We start from the raw sequence: 21,243 nt of genomic DNA, 5'->3' as shown, positions 1-21,243 counted from the left end.
AGGGAGAAAATTACATCCCATGTTTTACATAAAACACTTCTGCCCATATGCCCTCCGCCCCAGAATTAGTTTTTTTCCCCCCAAAACAGTGTCATTTTGTTAACATGTTCAATCTGTGATCCAATGTAATCCTCATATCTTTTTCAACAGTACTGCCATCTAACCAGTTATTTCCCATGTTGTAGTTCTGCATTTGACTTTTCCTTCCTACATATAGTACACTGCATTTCTAAGGAACTTCATCTTGTTGATTTCTGATCAACTATCAAATTTGTCAAGGTCATTTTGAATTCTCATCCTGTTCTCAAAAGTGCTAGCAACCCCTCCCTGCTTGGTGTCATCTGCAAACATTATAAGTAAGGGCACCTGCAGAAATTTTTATATGACCCCTCATATTAAGTTTGGTGGGTCTCATTCTATACCTCCATCAAAGCCAGAAGAAGCTCACTCTCTATGCCACAGCAACGAGACCAAGAGGAGTTTTGTGCCCCTGCTGATTATTGAGGGGGCCTGTGGCTCTGCATGCCCCCTCCTGCATGTGCCCTGTTATCCCAGTCATTAATGAAAATACTGAACAGTACCTGGTCTAAAACAGAGCCCTGTTCACTAGACATATCCAGTGTTCCTTGTAACCAGAGCGCATTGGTGGCCGCTCAAGAGAGATTCAGCTATCACCCATCTGATTAGGAGAGTGCCCTGGCTAAGTTTTGCTTCTACTAGTGGAGCACATTCACACAGGCCTCAGTGCACATGGAGAAATGTATTCTGCCCATGGATGGAAAAAATACGCACAAGGACGGAAAAGATTAGAGTAAACATTGGACGCAGCCCTCCGGTTAGACAGTGATCCATTAGTAACGACTCTGAGCCTCATCTTTCAAACAAGGTGTACTCACCTTACAGTAATTTCACCTAGAGGGGTGCTCAGCAACATTTATTACCTCGTAACACACTTCAGCATTCGTTATAATTTCACTGCACACTCAGCATACGTAAACCAATCCCCTCCCCTTGAGCCAGGCCACATTTCCTAATTTGCTGATGTGATTATCAGGTACGGCTCTGTCCCTTCATTCCATCCCAGGGGCAAATAGAACCCAAGATTCCTGGCTCCCAGCTCCTCCACTCTAACAACAAAACCCCACTCCCCTCCTGCTGCTGGGTTTGATCCCAGGGATACTGATTCCCAGCCGCCTACTCTAACCACTAGACACCCACCTGCCTCCAACGGCTGGGATAGAATCCAGGAGTCTTGGCTCCCAACTCCTCCCTCCACTCTAACCACTATCTCGGCCACATTTCCTTAATATCAGGTAGGGCTCTGTCAAAAGCCTTATTGAAATAAAGATGATTACATCTACAGCTTCTCCATCCACTAGTCCAGTAATCCTGTCAAATGGAGAGACTGGTTTGGCCAGATTTATTCCTGACGATTCCATACTGGTTATTAGTAACAAAAGTAATATAGATGAACCTCGTTAACCCAGCACTCTCTAGTCTGTCAAGCTCCATAATCCGCCATGATTTTAGTTAGCCAGACAACTACTTATCATGGGTATGGCCAAGTTTCCTGTGGTGCCATAAAGTTTTTTTTACACCCACCAGTCCTGGCTCAGTGTTCTGTGCTGTTATTTAGCTCTAATTTACCCTTCAATGTGTTCTAAGAGCCCACTAAGCCCCTCTGACACTAAGAGTAGAAGTGTTGGTAATGTGCTAGACAATATTGACCTCCCATCATCTGGCAAATTCTCTCATTCGGTACCGGTCACATCCTGAGTGTGTTGGATTAGAGAGGTTCAGCTAGTATTAACTTCTGAAGGCCAGTACAGTAACCAGCTGAAGCACAGGAAATGATCCTCAACATTTCTTACTCTAGGTTTACAATTAATTTTAACACTCCGATACGTTGATTTTTAGACAAGAAGGGACCATACTCTGACCTCCTGTATAGCACTGGCCACAGAACTTTCCAAAAATAATTACTGGAGTCTATCATGTAGACAAACATTTGGTCTTAACCTGAAAATACGAAGCCTTCAGTGCAGGTCAGTGCAACAAAAACATCCCACTAAACTTATGAATTTCAGACAGCTTTTCTTCCCTGCCCCATCCTCCAAAAAAGGGAACTTAAGTCACAAAAAACACAGTTGTAAATCAATACTCCAGCCAAATAACAAAACCCACCTTACCTTTGAGGCATTAATAACAATATTTCTAGCAGAGCCATGCTCATCTCCAGAGAAGGCCGGTTGATTATTGAAACCCTGCTTTACATTCACTGCAGTAAGTTCATCCTGCAAAGAGCATATTTTTGTTAAGTTGTGACAAGTTAAATTTAGCTATTTAAAATTATATTATTGGCATCAACATATTTTCATGACAACAAATCTTGGTGTGTCACACGGTATATTCTGCACATGAACCGTGTATTTTCTGCATCTCTTCCCTTTTCCATACAACTTTAGAGAAAGAATTACAATATGCAACTTTTATTCCCATTTACATGAAATTGTTCCTCCTCATGCCAGATTTCCAGGTGTCAGCTCAAACCTGTCTGTATTCTTCTCGGAGCAGGAAGGTTCCCATAAAAAGGAAGGAAAAACAGAAACTGACTGAAAATCAAATCCTCCAAATATCCACACATGAGGCCCACATACAATAGAACCAATGCAGTTCTACTATGTGGGAGAGGGGAGGACATGAAACACAGAAGGAGCAGAGTGTGATTCCACATTCCTCTGTACACCATAGGGCTGAGTGCTGGATTAGACAAGAATGTGTCAGGGCATCACAAGCAGGAATTGGATAGATCCACTTGCCACAAACCCCCATTAAGAGATACATGCAAGGGTAGGATGTGTCTCCTACTTCCATTTCCTTCATCTATGCCTCTGCTTGCCCTTACTGATAAGATGTTTTGACCCACTGACCAAACTGAAAAGTGTTTCCCTTTGGGTGTTGGTTTAGCCTAAAAGAGAACCACACAAACCAGAATTTCTTCTTCTGCTGCAGTGGTATCACAACAGCTACTTCGCCCATTGACTGCCACCATGCCACGACACTACCGCTGTCAGGCAGCACCACGGGGAAGCCTGTTCTAACCTTCTAATCAGACGCTCCAGCCTCTAACATCTTAGGGCAGTGAACTAGCTTCCCACTCTATGCATAATTTTCTTTGGTCCTCTTCCCCTCATCCACTTACTACACTCGTCCATCTCCCCTCCCCTTCCACAAGCATAGCACGTCCCCTTACTGGGAATTCTGCTTGCTTGTGCCCACTCACTGGAGAACCTCATCAGGATGCTGCTCTTTGTTAGTCTCTCTCCAGGCTGGCAAACGAGACCTGCCTTTTATATTCTGCTTTCCCCTTCCCAGCAGGCCTTGATCTCAGTAGTCACACACTCCTTCCAGGAACCGTAACTCTCAGAATATCTTCTAAGACCTAGTTACAGAGGTGCCAGGCCTCAGGTTACACACTGGTTGTATTCAGCATTACAGCCAGTTAACTGTATCAGTCTGCAACCTCTTGTTATTGGTTTGGTTTTCTTTTGTTTTGGTGGCAAGTGAGAAGCAAAAGGATTCCATGGCTCCTGTGTTTCCATCAATTCAAACACTTTCTCCACACAAAGCCCTTTCTGCAAAACACTAAAATTTCTCTATACACCAACATGTTTACGCATATATTTATCCAAATAGGAGAATGACTGAACATAAATATTTAAGCTGCCATCACTACAGGTTGAACATCTCTAGTCCAGCACCCTTGGGACCTGACCAGTGCTGAACAAGAAAATTTGCCAGACCATGGGAGGTCAATATTGTCTAGCAGCATTACCAACACTTCCACTGCTTACTGGGCTCTTGGAAGACATTTAGGGGTAAATTGCAGCACAAAACATGGAGAACCAAGACTGGTGGCTGCAAATGAACTTTATGGGACTGCGGGAACCTTAGCCACACCCATGATAAGTGGTCATCCTGCTAACTAAAATCTTGCCAGATTGCAGATGTTGCTGGACAGAATAGTGCTGAACTAGTGAGGTTCAACCTGCACCAATATCAGCACTTATGCAGCACGTGGCCCTACTATAGGTCTCAGTACTTTTGGCTAGAAGGGCCATTTTCTAAAAGATAGCCTTCTTAAAGAAGTTCTCTGGTGTATTGTTAAAGCTAAATATGGTCTTTCCACACACATACATTTAACCTTTCCATTTGTTTGCCCACCCTTTCTTCAAAGATGTATTTAGCATGGCCCATAAAAGAGTAATCCCATAACAAAGTCATTCTGTATCCAGTTTAGGCCATTCAAGACTCATGTATGAGGAATCAATAGCATTTATCCCTCCTCTCCAAAAAGGGTTCCATATTTTTAAGGGGAAGGACATGAGTTTGCTCTACTTGCCACTGCTAAATGAAGCTATATATCTGGCCCTTTCTTCCAAGTCCCTCTACCAGTAGCACAGGACTGAGACATTGGCATCAAAAGTTGTTGATATTTATCCAGGTGCAATGACAGGGCTACACTCCTGAGGTAATTCTGGCACTTACTGCAAGGCACCTCACTATGCTTAGTGACCATAACTTTCAGAAGCTACTTAAATTTTACACCACCCACAGAGCACTACACATATTTTAGATATTAAGAGCCCTCCCAAATTCTCAATTATTTTTGGATTAGAAACTTGAAGGCTTTCAGCTGAAGCTGTAGGAAACAGAAGGGATGGCATGTCTATATTTTTATGCATTCATGCTGTGGCAGCTGGGCACATGACGTAAGTGAGCATAAAGAACACATGAAACTGTTCACAACAGAAAACAAGCAGCCCTGTTGCCTTAACAAGACATTATAAATATCACAGGGACAAATCAATAAGAAGAGTAAATATGGCTTTAAAAAAAAAAAAAGCATGCTTTGTATGACCCCCCCAAAAAAAAAAAAAAAAAAAAATCAGTGAACGTGAAAACCGTCTCAGATTGCCCAAAGAAGAGCACTCCCACAGCAGTGAGCCCTCTGCTCCAACCCTTCAGAACACCTCTAGGAACTGTCAGCATCTCATGTGTTGTCGTGGTATATAGAGAGAGATGGTGTCTAAGCAGGCAGATAAGGGAATGAACAATGTTACATACTGAATTCCTCCCAGAAAAACAGGAAGCTGGTACAGCTCAGAGAGCAAAGGTAAAAATGTGTTCCCACTGCACTACAAAGGCAGCTTCACTAACACGAGTTCTGTGAAAAGATTTGAGAACACCATTCTACGCAGTCCTGTCCCAAGAACAAAAGAGCATTAACAGCATCCCATTCGTAACAAGTATAAAGAGAAATGGTCTGTGCCACGTTTTGCTTTGCTGAAACTTTCTGTGTAACTATTTCAGTTTGAAACCACAACTGATAAACAGAATTTCATTGCTCCTACTGAAATAGATAGAATAACTAGTTACCTTGTAGCAATGGTGCCCTTCTGAAGTTCAACCAACTTCTAGAGATTTTTTACTGTGGGACCGTGTCTATACTAGCCCAAATCTTCAAAATGGCCATGCAAATGGCCATTTCGAAGATTAGCAATGAGGTTCTGCATGATAGGAATAAGGGGATTTCAAAGTTCCCAGGGTACTTTCGAAAAGGATCCCTGTCTGGACGAGCCGTGTGGCAGCAAAAAGCGGCAATTTCGAAGAGACGCGTCCAGTGGCATGCTAATGAGGCACTGAAATGCATTAGTAATCTTTGAAATGGCCATTTGCATGGCCATTTCGAACATTTGAGCTAGTGTAGACGTAGCCTAGGAGTATTATGATGAGAGATTATCACTATTAAAAAGTTTTGATAGTGACTTCATCCTACAGAGATGTATGCCACTGCTTACAATACAAAAACACACAGCCTCGTTAATGGGACAATAGAAACTCAAATTTGAGTAATCCCATTGCTTTCAGTGAAACTAATCATATGTACATACCTAGATCCTCACAGGTTTGGAGTATAATTTTCCAGTTAAGACCAGCACTAACACTGTCTCCCAACTCCTTAAACTTTACAAAACTAAACAAATCCTGTGTCAGATGAGATTTTTTTTAAATGGACTACAATTGAAAGTTTCCTAATCTTTTTTGGCGAAACAATCTTCCAAAAAGAACTTAAACCAAAATGAAAGTTATAGGTCATTTTGTTACCGTTTAACTATGAACACTTTTGAGTATTTCTGGGAAGTCTGACGAGTAACATCAGAATTATTCACTACAGTATTTTTGAACTGAAGAGAACTTGAAGCTCTCTGAACGGTTTATGAAGGCAGCCAACAACACTAATTTGAATTTTAGATGAATACAACAAAGTGCTAAAATACTCTTCCCAGCTACACGATCCCCAAGACAGCCTTGAAAACGTAGATGAACCAAGAGATGAAAGTGATAAAAAGGATTCTAAGTAAACAAATATAAAATAAACAGCAATTAAAATAATATTTATTACTATTACTGCTCGTTGCATAGATGGCCTTGAAAAAGTTTAACTGTGTCTCTTTTCTGTTTTAATTTGGCTTTTTTTTTTAAACCTACCCATAAATGACACTGTGTTCCAATACCATACATACCGTTGGCCTATAGCACGAGTTGAAAAACTAAGTGATACCATTAACACTCTACTTCTTTGGTTTGACTTTACTGGGTCCTCTGACATTCCAGATAGAACTTGAAGTGAATTCATGCCTTAAACAGATCTGCAGTGGGACTACAGAGGAGTGGTTTAACTTTTATATCAACTTCTTCCCAACCAGCCTTTCATTTTAATAATGAATGTTTAACAAATCAAGAACAGAGGTCAAATAATTCAGGTACCAGATACCATCAAAGGAGCCAAAAATACCACATGTATTTAATTCAACCAATCATATTCATATCAACGAACATCCATCATAATGGGAAGTTTAAAAAATTAGGTAGTAATAACTGTATCCCACTCTTGTTCATGTCAAAAAGATATATCAATTCCTTTAATATTGCAGGATCAGATCCTCAACGTACAATTTTGTCACGAAAAAAATGTCAAATTCATACTACAGTATCGAAAAAACTTAGTGGACTTTTCCACACAGGGAAATTAGCATGCAGTAAGCTAGCATGTGAAATTAAAGTGCTCTAGTTACTCTGCACAAGCACCCTGTGTGGACACTCTTATTGTGCAATAACAGTACACTCAATCAGTTAGGATTAGTACATCTCCAAGGCTGGGTCTACACGAGTCCCTTCCTTTCGAAAGGGGCATGTTAATGAGTGGGTGTGAAAGATGCTAATGAGGCACTGCAATGAATATGAAGCACCTCATTAGCATAATGGTGGCCATGGCAATTCGAAAGTGTGGTTTTTTGAAACACATGCCACTCGTGGAGATGGGACCTTCTGAAACAAACTCCGCCCAGTTTTCAAAAGCTCTTCTTACTATCTGGCGTTAGGAAGAAGGGCTTTCAAAAACTGTGGGGAGGGGGGCCTTTCAGAAGGTCCCGTCTCCACATGTGGCGTGCAATTCCAAAAGCAGCACTTTCGAATTGCCATGGCCGCCATTATGCTAATGAGGCACTGCATATTCATTGCAGTGCCTCATTAGCATCTTTCGAACCCCCTCATTAACATGCCCCTTTTGAAAGAAAGGGGCTCGTGTAGACACAGGGTCAGTGTATTAAACTAATACACACAAAGGCACTCAGTGCCCAATAAACGCATGTCTACACTAGCAAACGTTTCTGGAATAATCAAAATGAAGTTAATAACTCCAGAAATAAGCAATTCAAAATAGCGCATCCACACTATGGTGAAGAATTGAAATAAGGCAGAACTATTCCGAAACAGCACATCCACAGTGAACGTAGCCTGCCCCAGATGCACTCTGGGGAGGGCACCAGAAGAATGGATATTTTCCTGAGGCTGCTGGATCAGGCAAGCTGCGACATATGCTGCCAGGGGCTGTTGTCCCTGGCCGCATCTCATAATCAACTCCGCCACTGCCTTCCGCTGCAGGACATCAAAGGAACACAATGAGCATGCACTTCCCCATGCTCTGGTTGCTATTCCAGATGCCACAGCTGCTGCACAACTTCATCACCCTAAAGGGCCTTGCACAGCAACACGTGGTGCAGCACCACCAAGCTGCCCACATGCTGCCCAGCAGAATGAACTCCCATTACTGAGCATTCCTCCCAATCCCAAAGACACCATGGAATGCTGCTTCTGCTGGCATGAGACAAGCTTGGACTGGTGGGACCACACTGTGAGGTAGGAATGGGATGATCACAGAAGCTGTGAAACTTGCACATGTCAAAGGCCACCTTCCAGGAGCTGTGTGAGCGGCTCGCTCCTACCCTCAGATGACGGGACACGTGCAACAGACCCACCATCCCCATGCAGAATTGCATGGCCATCGCCCCGTGAAAGCTTACTACACCAGCCAGCTATTGCTCCATCAGGAAACAGTTTGGCACAGGGAACTCCACTGTCAGAATCACGAATGGCTTTGCTGCCATGGGCTTCCCCAGCTGTGGGAGGAGGGGGGCTATGGACGGCACACGTCCCCATCCTGGCCCCACCCACCAGGCTGCAGACTACATCAATAGGGAGGGGTACTCAATGGTGTCACACGCCTGCATGGATCAAAAGGGATGCTTCACCGATATCAACGTCAGATGGTTGAGAAAGGTTCATGATGCCCACATCCTCCAGAACTCCTGCCTCTTCCAAAGGATGCGTGCTGGCACCATTTTTTCCCTAACCAGGTTGTACTGAAAACTACTGCACAGGATTTTTTCAGAGGGAAAAGGCAAAATGCCACATTTATTGGTAATACGCAAATAGCAAGCAACACATCATATGCATATGATATATTACACACACACACACACACACACACACACACTCCTTTCTTGTTGCTGTTACCAGTAGTTGCTCTCCCCAACTGCACTGGCCAGTTGAGTTAGATGGGGGAGAGGGTGGAACCAGGCTTCTGTTGATCTGGATCAGTGCTCCAGTGTTGACAAGTAAAACCCCCAGGTCCCTGTGCAAGATGCCTTCCATTCATAGCGTGATCTCTCATGCAGGTTGACACCAGTTAGCCATCGCATGCATATGCGTAATCTGGAAAAGCAATCTTATGAACATGCATTTAAACATCTGTGGCACCTTCTTCTGTGTGGTGCTTCCAAAAGCAGGCACTTGCTGGTGACTCCCAAAGCGTCCATATGTCCAACCTTCTTTCAATGGGCCCACTTCACAGGTTCCATTGTTCTTCTCATTGGTCTTGGATCTAGCTTCTATCCCTTCTCCAACCTTGGAAATACTTGGAGTTGCTTGTCTTCCATGCCTTATTCATTCACACCTCATTCACTCAACAGGGCAATCAATTAAGCAATCCAAAAATAAAGGGTATAAAGAGGTTTTTCTTTATCGTACCTACCTCTAGGAGCTATTCTACAAAACATAAAAATTCTAAGCAAAAAGACAATGCGCATTTTCTACATGCTACATAAAAAGATACAAAATTCCCATGTGAACAGACAATAAAAGGTTTTTACATTCCAAATGAAAAGGATACTAAATTTCTATATAACAGGGCTTAATACAATGTTACATCAAATTACTTGATACAATATTTAAAAACTCCAATCAGAAAATAGTTAAAACAAAGATGTATCTACAACCACACCATCGGAGTCAGGGAGGTGGCCATGCCCATCACCATCAACACAGACTACTCCTTACTCCCCTGACTCATGAAGCCCTACATAGGCAGCCTGGACCCCAGCAAGGACTTCAACACCAGGCTGAGCAGATGCTAGATGGTGGTGGAATGTGCATTTGGCCATCTGAAGGTGAGGTTAAGGTGTCTGCTCACCTGCCTGGACCTCAGTGAGTGCACCATCCCCTTCACAGTGGTGGCCTGTTGCATGCTACACAAAATATGAGAAAGCCAGGGAGAGGCATTCGTGCCAGACTGTGGGGTTGAGACTGAACATCTGGCCAGGGACTATGAGCAACCAGATACCAGTGCCTCCAAGAGTGCACATCAAGGTGCTGTGCTCATCAGAGAGGACCTGAGGGAGAACAGCTGTCCATCCTGGCCTGCTGGGGCGGGGGTGGAATGAGAGTGGCAGATTGCACTTGATGGAGGGGGGACTACCACATATGTGATACCATCCCACAATATCCACTCTGATCTCAGTCCTGGCAGTGGACCTGCGGCAGCTCCTTCATTTAGAGACTGCACTGCTCCAGGATCCGGGTGTACCCTTGTTGGTCAAGCTAGCGGTGATCCAGTCACAGCCAGTGACACGGCACCTCTTGGTACAGAGATCCTGGAGGTTGGTCTCCTCCCCAGAGGAGGAGGTCAGGTCTGCAGCTGAGAGAGGCCTCTGGAAGCCGCTTAATTAGAAATAACAGGAATGACCCACACACACTAACACTATTCCAAAATATTCAACTATTTTGAAATAAGCATTATTCCTCATGGAAACAGAAGTACCAATTTTAAAATAAGCAGCCCATTATTTCAAAAACAACAGGCATGGTAGTGCGGACACTCACTTTGTTATTTTGAAATAAGGAGCCTTATTTCAAAATTAAGCCCTAGACCAGGCCTGTGAGTGAACACACAAAGTTTGAACAAAGTAGCTAGTGCACACCAGCTACCAAGGTTTTTTTCTCTGTGCAGACAAGCCTGAAATTGTACATAACTAAATGTACAAAGGTTAAGCAAGCTGTCACTTGGTTTTCAAGGCATCTCCAAGCAACAAACACAGGAGTGCTACACAGTGCTGTCACTTACAAACAGACACTCCTGTGCACACCACACTGTTTTTTACAGGCTCCTGAAGGGATGTCAAATTTGCTTTCAAAATGTCAAGCATAGCCCCCAGCAAGACCAATGAAAGATTTAAAACCTGTTTTGTAGTTTTAAATAGCCATCCAAGTAGCTGGGATTAAATTTCATTAAATTTTAAATTGCTTTACATAGCATTTTTCAGATTCATCCATGCACTCAGAACATACATCACCATATTAGCTGAGCAGTCACAAACGTGAGAAATTTAAGTATCCTTTTCAAAATATACTAAAAAACACTAAAATATACAGTAGATTTCAATCTGTCTGCAGTGCTACAGTTGTTCAAGAACTCCTCTTAAACCAAAGAGCTACAACCACAAAATTTGGTGTGCAACTTACCCTTTTCCAAACTTAAACCAAGCTCAGGGTTTGGCAGTGCCTGGAAAGTGGGAAATGCCTGAAATCCCATGATTCCCCAGAACATGGAGGGAGAGGGGCACTGACAGGAGGGACGACATACATCAGACTCACCCACCGGTGGGGGCAGCAAGCACAGGAAACAGCAATATAGCAGAGTGACCACTGGGGACAGCTGCAGCAGGAAAACAGTGGACACGTAGAGATGGGGCTTTCAACTCTGCCTGCCTTCAGATGTGTCCCCCACCCTGTGCCCCACAGTGGGGGCCCTGCTACACCCCCACAAGCCCAACACGCACACACCATAGTTTACCACCCTGACATGCTGGTCCAGAAAACACAGCCCTGTTCCCTGCTCCCAAGCTAATACTGGGGCTGAGGAAAGTGGCCCAGCCCTGCTCCCCTCGCTGGGCACAAAGACACCACCACCACCTACCGCTCAGGTTTCTCCCCACCACACCCTTCCCACAGCCTTGGCTGGGAGAACGAACTGCAGCCACAACCCTGAGCCCAGCCTTCCTCTGCTACTCTAGCCATGAACAGGAGAAAGAGCTACACCCCTAGCTTCTCCCTGCTGTTCTGGTGCTGAGACCAGGGCCAACGCCACAGGCTGGCCCCGCCAGCTTACCCCAGAACTCAGCCAGGGCCAAGCCCGGCACCACAGCATGGCCCCAGCCCCCACAGCCCCCCTGCTCACCCTCTCCCTCCTGCCCCCCAGCACCAAGGCCCAGTTCCAGCCCCCACAGGACCTTGACCCTTCCCAGAGCTGGCCCTCTATGACCTGACAGAGCACAGCCTGGCCTGGCTCCCACAGCTCACCCCCAGGCTGGGCCAAGTCCATCTGACCTAGTCCCCACCTACCCCCCAATCATCCCACAGTTCAGGTCAGGGCTAGATCCAGAACTTGGTTTCTTTTATTCCATGGGTAAAAGCCATGGTTTTCTCCCCATCTTTTTACAATCCAGTAAATCTTTGAAATATATTCTTCAAAAGGTATGACCAGACAAAACTTCCCTCGCCTGTTGGGGTACAGACAACATGCTGTCTTCTCCCCTGCTTGTTAACTGTATTTATCACCTATGTACCTTCATTGTCACTGCCTGATAACCAAGAAGGTCAGACGAGTAAATATATATTCCTTTTCCTAGGGCGAACTCTGTTTACGCTGTGCTTGCCAAACCCATTTTTAACAGAATTCCAACATATATTTATAACTCTTTGTACAAACCTCCCATATACATTAGGTAATGATTTTCAGGAGCAGTGTGTTATGAGTTTTAAAGGATACCTTCCACGATGGCACCTTTTAGATATATCTCATGACAACAGCATATGAGGTGCACTGACCTGGTCAGGCCATTTGAGCTTCACTGTTGCACACCAGGGACCCCCTTGCCAACTAAAGTGTTCCTAGGGTCACAACTAGCGCATAACTGGCCCAGTGCAATTAGTGGTTTTGAATCCAGAGAGAGAACATGTGCGTATGAGACAAATACCCCTTAAATAATTATGTCCAAACAATATTAAAGAATCACTGCCCAGTACTTCAGATTATACAGTTGTACATAAATTGGTTTTTAATTTGTTGAAAAATAGTGTCTCTTCAGATTTCAGCATTCTCCAGCAATGTTTATCATTCAGTGGTGCATCATTGGACTAGTGAAGGAGAATTAGAAAGTAAATGACTCCAACATTACAGAGAAAAATAAAATGGGAATTGCCCTGTGTATTCTGACATCCAAGCTAAATGAAACGTATGAAGTAAACAGATAGGAGAAATGGTAATGGGTAAATCAGATTTTAAATTATTGCAGTTTAATAGTCTTGTTAAAAACAAGGTTTTTTTTTAAAAAAATGTGATCTTTAACTTGAGGGAATGCTTCAGAAAACTAAGTCAAAGGGGGCTGAAACTCCCGAAATAAAGGAAATGCAAAATAATGTTCTTTACTCATTCTTTCATGTCTAAATATTGCTTCATATATAGTAGTCACATTGAGCCACTATTGCATGGCACCCCTGAAATTTAAATACAACAGGTGTAAAAGGACACTAACAAACTGGCTCTTGTATGTGGGCCACTGCCCTCCACTGGGCAGAATCAAAATTACTGAATTGTCTCTCTCAGGTCTCGTATGTAGAGGGCCCTGTGTACCTGAAAATATCCACAGACCATTTTTGCAGATTAGATACTAATGCAGATACAAATTTTGTCTTTAGAACCCTGCAAATGTGTGGATATCTGCTTTACATTCATTGATATGGCTACTCAGGCCAATTTTATGGATTACAGATCAGCTGCAGACACATATTTTGTATCTGTGCAGGGACCTACCTATATGTCTAAGTGCTAAAGGCATTTCTCCCAAGCTGAAGTGGTAGATGCCTGTATTTCTGGAGAAGGAAGATTCAGCTTTTGTCCCCACCCTGTCTGTGAAGGCTCAAACACACAATTCAACAATAATGGGCACTTGGATTTGTCATTATTTGTATTACAGCTACAATAAATACTTTGCATATTAAACTGTGAATTCTCTTCCTCATAGGAAATTTATTTTTTTTTATTTCAGGTATTTAACATTTCCACCTTTTTCAGTACAATATTACAAAACAGATGAAGCATTATTCCCAGTCCACGAACATTGCTTCAGTGATGCTTTGAGTGACACAAAGCCTCAGGATGCTTAAAAACATCTTCAAAGCACTGTTGCATGGAAGAGCATTGACACAACACCTAGCTGCAATAAAGAGAGGCTGGGGATAATTCTCTTCTCGAGCCTCTACCTGATGGTCTTGCCCACTGGAGATAGTGACCTGAGCCACTGTATCATGAGAATCCTGACAGATCCTTAACTACAAACAGGTGCACAATGTGTCCCTAAGTGCAGAACATTTATGGTATGTTTTAGGAATATGCACACTTAATTCTGTAATAAACGTGGCCTTTGGAAGGGCTACATTTCGACTTGCAGAAGTTGCTGTTAGAGTGCACGCGTGTGCATAGAAATGCATGACCAGTTAATTGAACATACCATTTTAAAACACGCGTTTCCAAACAAATGTGTGATCCTCTTCCAAAACATATGAAGGAATTAGCACTATCCATTGGACTTAGGAGACAGAGAAATACAGCACATAGTGCTAACATGCTGAAACGTGGTATTTCATTGATGGCACCACACAAAACAACTACAATGGATTAGAAATGAATAACTATGAATCGGTGATATACAGTGGTTACCAAATGGGACTGCACACAAGGAACTCAGGTTCAAAAACTATCAACTCCTTACGTAACCTTACGTGAAGCATCTAGGGCTGATTTTGTCCATGAATGTAGAATGAATCTCAACCCAAGGCTTGTACAGCCAGGCCCTCACCCTCTATAAAACAAGAATGCTTAACTACGTACCTCATGGAACTGCTGAGGAGTAGTTAACACCACACACATTTTCTAAGGTATACTAGGATGCATTTTAGTATACATCTTATTTGAGAGTTCTATATCAGAAAGAAAACTGTTCCTCTTCCATGGGCATTGGAATTACAGCACTATGTTAAGAGCCTGACCCAAAGACTGCAAACTTCAGTGGGAGTCTTCCCACCCACTGCATCTACCTGATGTATTTTAGGTTCCCTTGTTTACATGAGGTGGTTGCAAATGTGGCTCCTGAGTCACATAACACAGTACCATTGCTACAAACCATACCTGCACAAATACACGGATACTAACTGCACTTCTAAAGGAAAGGTTCAGTTACTAGGTGTGATTGAGCTGTCAATGTTAAAAAAATTATATTTTGAGCCACGAAATTCCAAAACCACATGTGGGCAGGGAAAGCGTATGTTTTATCATTATTTAAGGTATTTTCTCCCCGATATAAAATATTAATAGCAACCTGTTTCTGTTGATTGCTAAGAAATTCACCGAAGATAGAGACTAGTGCGCTGAAGTTAAGCGTGGGTTGCACTTTCAGGCTTACTGAATTATTCTTAAACATTTTAGAAATGCTCTATAAAAAAATATACAAGCTGTTATGATGAGCTTCTGGATTTACCTGTGTTTATTTCTCTAGACTAAGAGCCAAAATAAAACTGAGATAACAAAAAAAAAATCAAAATGAAATACAAAGGTGTAGAAGCAAATCTAGAGAATCAACCAATATGGCCAGGTGAATGAGTCAGAGCTCTGCACATGTTCAACTACATTTGTAATACTAACTTTACGAATACCTACAAAGAAAATGTAAAGAAACAGACACTATTGGAAAGCAAATGTCTTAGCTGATAAGCATGTATAATTTCCGATTAGTTTCACCTCTGGCCTAGACACACAAAAAAAACTTACTTTTTTTAGCCAGAAGCAGCGGCAGGTAAGGGATTCAATTTAAGGGCCTTTACTCCTAGACTAAAGCTCCTGAAGACTTCCTTGGTAAAGCCATGTCTACACTGGGATTTTAGCTTGGCACAAACCCCAGCATAGATATGACTGACAATAGTGCAGTTGATTTCTTGCTATGAGATCAAGAAGTAGCTCCTTAAAACAGATGAGAAATGACATAGAAAACATACTGTGCTAGTTACATCTTACGATAGATGTGCTATGTAGTAAGGGGGTGAGGAAGCAAGCAGGGGAGGATTAGCCTTAATGTTAATATGACAATTGCTGCTTTCTAGGGAACTATTCAGAATGGTGCTTCCCTTATTTTGGAAGAGGGAAAAACAATGAATTTACAATCCAAATGTGTATCAGAGGCTACGATTACACACTGAACGTACTAAATGGATGATCAGAGCATGAGAGAAAGGCGTGACTGACACGTAGTTTCAAAGGGCCTAAGAAGAACAGGCATGTTCTGAACCTTCATAAGTGAATATTAGGTATGCTGAATGAGACAATTCAGTATCTTAAATGAAATAAAGTCTTGGTTATGGATGGAACAGGAGACTTTTTAAACCCAGGAAAACTGATGTTGGGAAAGGGTTGTATGCTCCTAGTCTGCAAAGAATAACGCAAACATCTTCCTTAGCTGGTGCACTTCTTAAATACACAGTGTCAGTGTTATTCTTTGAATTTGATTCTGTAATCACTTTCAGATATATCTTGTATGAAAGCACCAACTCCTTCAACGCTTTTTAAGTGAATGGGACAACTCATATGATTAAACAGGCAAGACCTAGTCCTAATGCTGCACTGTATTATATAGTTTAAGTACTGTGCCTGAGGTCTGTGTTAGACAGCATTTGATGTCATGCATCTGAAAAAGTAGCCTCCAGCCCATGAAAGCTTATGCCCAAACAAATTTGACAGTCTTTAAAGGTGTCATGGGACTCCTCATTGTTTTTACTGAAATAGAATAATGTGGCTACCCCTCTGAAATGTATCATTTAATGTTAGTTATTTTAAAGGGACACTGTCAACTTGAAATCTAATAAACCACAAGAAGTTCTTTGGCACCTTATAGACTGACAGATATTTTGGAGCATAAGCTTTTGTAAGCAAAGACTTCTTGTTGTTTTTGAAGATACAGACTAACATGGCTAACTCTCTGATACTTCAAATCTTATAATAATTTTTAAAGAAAAAAAGCAGGTGTACACTTGCTCCTGAGTTTCCCTGCAATCACATTTCCCTTCATTTTTTTCAGTGTTTCTCTCTCCCACGTTATGTGAAAAATGCAACAATAAAGGAAGCTGATTACACAAACTTTAACTGTCAATTACTTTCCAAAGTTCAAAGTTAATACATCCAAAATAATTCTCTAATATTTCTTTCACAGTAATATTAGGTAAAAGCAATGGAGACACCATCGTAATTCTTAAGTCAGAGATATGCCTTCAACCACCCTTTTGTATCTGTAAGTAATAACTAACTCCAAGAAGACTGACCAATTGTAAAAATACAGTCACAGAGAGGCAGCCGTGTTAGTCTGCACTTTCACAAAACAAAAAAGCAGTCCTGTAGCACTTTAAAGACTAACAAAACAATTTTTTTGGTGATGAGCTTTCATGGAGTGGAGCAGATCCACTTGTTCAAATCTGGAAATTTTCCAGATCTGTTTCCAGATCTGAAGAAGTGGGTCTGCCCCATGAAAGCTCATCATCTAATAAATTATTTTATTAGCCTTTAAAGTGCTACAGGACTGCTTTTTTATTTTGTTAAAAACATAGAACACCAAGCCTTGGAGTCTGAAACACCTCATATTTGCACCCATTTACTGTAAAACTAGAATTCTCAAGCTCTCTCTGTCTCTCTCTGTCTCTGTAATCAACACGAGTTGCTTCTTCTGGATGAAGTGTGAATGTGGGAAAGGATGAAATGATATTTTTTGACAGCAGACTAATCCAAAAATTGCTACTACAGCTTGCTCATAACTTTTCTTCAACCATTTTAAACATATTACCACCTTCCAAAAATGACAACTATGCTTTAACAAAGGAGAAGGAGTGATGCTGGTAGTATCATTTCATACTTCATATGCTCAGCTTAACACATACTAATGCAACATGTGAACATTAAGTGAGCAAGACTTCCCCTTGAGTTATGTTTCAACCAATTAGCTCACGACAAATAATAAGCCAGTTATTTGCTATTTATTAGTACACCCATGACGAGAGGGTAACCACATTGCCCTATGGCAAATACAGGGTACCAGTCTCCTGGGATGAGGAGCTGCTGTCCCATGTCAGGGCTCCTTGGCAATGGGGGCTACTGTCCCATGGGCCGTGTCTACACGAGCCAAAAACTTTGAAATGGCCACTTCAAAGTTTACTAATGAAGAGCTGAAATACATATTCAGCACCTCATTAGCACAAGGGCAGCCACGGCACTTCGAAATTGATGCAGCTCGCCACCGCGTGGCTCGTCCAGACGGGGCTCATTTTCGAAAGGACCCCACCTACTTCGAAGTCCCCTTATTCCTATGAGCAGATGGGAATAAGAGAACTTTGAAGTAGGTGGGGTCCTTTCGAAAAGGAGCCCCATCTGGAGGAGCTGCACGGCGGTGAGCTGCGTCAATTCCGAAGTGCCGCGGCCACCCGCATCCTAATGAGGTGCTGAATATGTATTTCAGCGCTTCATTAGTAAACTTCGAAATGGCCATTTGAATGGCCATTTCGAAGTTTTTGGCTAGTGTAGACACAGCCATGGTGAGGCAGTGGGGTAGGAGACCCACAGCTTTCCAATGAGGAGGAGTAGAGGATGGAAGCTCTGCAACATCCTGGCAGGGGTTGTGTGTGTGTGTGTGCTGAGAATAGGAGCTTTGCAGCCTCCCAGTGGGGGAGGGGGAGCATAGAATAAAGCAGCCTTGCCATGGGAGGGGCTGCTAGCAGCCCGGGCTGGCATGCTAAGGAATGGAGCAGCCACCCCATGGGGGAGCTTCCCCGCAGCAGACACTGCTTCCCCAAGGCATGGGAGCGGTGGAATGAGGCAGACATCCCATGGAGGGACTCCCTGACATCAGGAGCTGCCTCCCCTAGGCAAGGGGCACCTGGGAACGAGGCAGCTACCCTGTGGTGGAGCTCACCAGCAGCAGAGGCTGCTGTTGTGAGGTGTTGGGGAAAGGGGCAGCTGCCCCACAGAAGAGATCCCCTGCATCAGGAGCTGCTGACCCAAGGTGCAAGGCGCTGGGGAATAGGGTGGCCATGCTGAGGAGGACTTCCCCAGCAGTGGGGGCTGCTGGCATGAGGCACAGGAGAACTGGGCAGTTGCCCTGCAGTTGGGCACCCCCGCAGTGGATGCTGCCACCCTAAGACACCAGGTGGTGAGGAAAAGGAGCCATGCAAAATGCAGGACAATTTGCCCATTTTCTTTAACGGGTCAGGATACATGTGAGACAACTTAAATAAGGGACTGTCCTGGTAAAATCAGGACAGATCGTCACCCTGTGTGTGTATTTCAGCCTTCTTCTGCAAAAGGCACAATTAGCTTGACATAGAAGCTTAGACTATAAAAGAAATATAAAAGGTATGATGGAGAAATTTCCTTGGCAAAAGGGAAAAATGTACAGGAAGCAGATACACTACCAATGTAATTGATTGTCAGACTTTACAAAGCACTGACTAGAATACATTGTCAGTCCAAAATTACTCTCCCAAATCCTAAATATAGGAATTAACCATAATTCTATACATATAATTATTATTTTATCAAAGACAACTGCTGCATAAAAACCATGATCAAATATTTGGATAATATTTGAGAGCAGAAAGTATGGTAGCTCCTTTCCCATGTCCCCCTTTGGCCAAGTTTTAAAAATATATATATTTTTAAGTTTCTGAATTTCTTGGGCTGTAGCTTACCTTAAAATTGAAGGTCACTCAGAGCCCACTGCTTAAGACTTAGGATAATGTGCTTCCAGTAATTAATAAATTCCAGCCTCCCACCCGAGGTGCCCAGGAAACCAGCTGCCCTTTGAAATTAGAATAATTATCCCTACTCCTGCAGTGTAATATCTCCATCTGGCTTATGTGCAACTCCACACATCAGCCAGCACTACCTCAGAGTTACCTGTTGTGTAGGAATTTGCAATTTTACAATCTAGATTAACAATTAGAGGGCAGATTTTGTTGAAACATACTTTTAGAAAGAAAAACACCAAATCTTTGTAATAGATGGCCATGAATGCTTGCACTTCCCAGAAGGTTTTACCCTAACAAATCTGGGGTATCTCTGATTAATAGGTAGTAATTTGCCCCTCCTTCCCTCACTTACATGTAAAATATCTAGGAGAGCAATTACTACCATCTGGCTGAGGTCACCCTAGGAAAAGGAAAGTCACTCAGGCCAAATGGTTTTGAGGTAACTGTGGCTTTACCTTGTGTAAATCATTACGGATGGGAAGCAGGTGAGTTAAAAAAAATAAACAAGTCCCATGACAATTTGCAGCGGAGAGATTATTTTAACAAGCGATTATTTTTAAATAATTGCCTGTGAATTGCAGTGCAGCCTCCCGCCTACAGAATGCCATGGTTACTGCACTGTACCTGCCAGTGGCACCCGGAGGGTTGTGCCAAGGTACCTACAAGTCAAAGAGCTTTTGTTCCAGGAGCTGTTCCCGCCCACTGACCCCCAGCCAAATAACTTGCCTACTGCACTCCAGCATCCCTGGCCCCAGACAAGCGTCTGTCGCTCTATAGCGACCGCCACCTCCCCTGGGTGGGCAGCGAGCGCCCCGGGGGGCGGGGGAAGAGGCGGCCAGGCTCCCGGGCTGCAGGCAGCGGGGCCGGCTGTCCCCCCAGGTGCATGGCGCTGTCACGCCCGGCCGCAGAAAATGCAAGTCAGTGGGGGGGGCTGCCTCACCAGCCGACATTTCTCAAAAGTTTAAAAGGCTCCGGGCGGCGGGGGGAGAAGGGGCAGCAGCAGCCGGCGCGGCCTCAGGCCCAGGCGGGGAGCAGCCCCCGGGAGGGCAGCCCGCCCCCGGCCGCCCCCGGACTGGCAGCCCCCGCCGCGCGCCGGCAGCTCCTTTCCCACCCCCGCGCGCGGCCGCCGGGCAAACTTGTGCCCCTCGCCGGCCCCGCGGAGCTCCGCCCGAGGCTCCGGCTCTCACCTCCTTCTGCTTGGGGTCCTGCGGGTAGACGTCGGGCGGCCCCAGGCGGGGGCGTTTGAGAGGTCTCTGCTCATAGCTGAGGAGCCCGAAGGCGGCCATGATCTCTCATGTTAGCCGGCAAAATGAATGAGAGTTGGAGACGGAGCAAGCTCTGAGCACCAGGGAGCAGCACTCGGCAGACAGGCGCCCTCCCTCTCGCCGTCTGGCTCCCTCTCGCTGGCTGCAGGGAGCGAGAGGCAGGCTGGGTGCTGCTGCCTCCTGCCAGCCGCACCGCCTCGCCCCCAGGCTGCTGCCGAGCAAGTGCCCCCTGGCTGGGGGCGGGCGGTACGTGCCCTGCACAGCAGCACAGCCAGCTGCGGGGGCCTACCCCGCTCGGCAGGGCTCCAGGGTGATTTCACTGCTGCTTTTGCAACTCCAGTCCCAGCCCCGCCGCTCGGCCGGAGGGAGATGCCTTCTGACTCCGTCCAGAGCGGATGGG

The 21,243-nt window shown here is 44.1% G+C and overlaps 1 protein-coding gene across 1 annotated transcript in view; it reads right to left on the bottom strand.

Annotated features, from left to right (window-relative positions):
* Positions 1 to 20,864, bottom strand: part of MED12L (mediator complex subunit 12L) — a 295,842-nt gene extending 274,978 nt beyond the window's left edge. Inside the window, exons 1-2 of the mRNA XM_075003690.1 lie at positions 20,766 to 20,864; positions 2,190 to 2,294 (exon numbers count right to left, since the gene is read on the bottom strand). Of these exons, the coding sequence (XP_074859791.1) occupies positions 2,190 to 2,294; positions 20,766 to 20,864 (204 nt within the window). The remainder of the gene's footprint in view (positions 1 to 2,189; positions 2,295 to 20,765) is intronic.
* Between the last annotated feature and the right edge of the window lie 379 nt (positions 20,865 to 21,243).

This window comes from Carettochelys insculpta, chromosome 10 (genome assembly GCF_033958435.1).
Source record: "Carettochelys insculpta isolate YL-2023 chromosome 10, ASM3395843v1, whole genome shotgun sequence".
NCBI lineage: Eukaryota > Metazoa > Chordata > Testudines > Carettochelyidae > Carettochelys > Carettochelys insculpta.
This window is presented reverse-complemented; position numbering and strand designations above follow the sequence as displayed.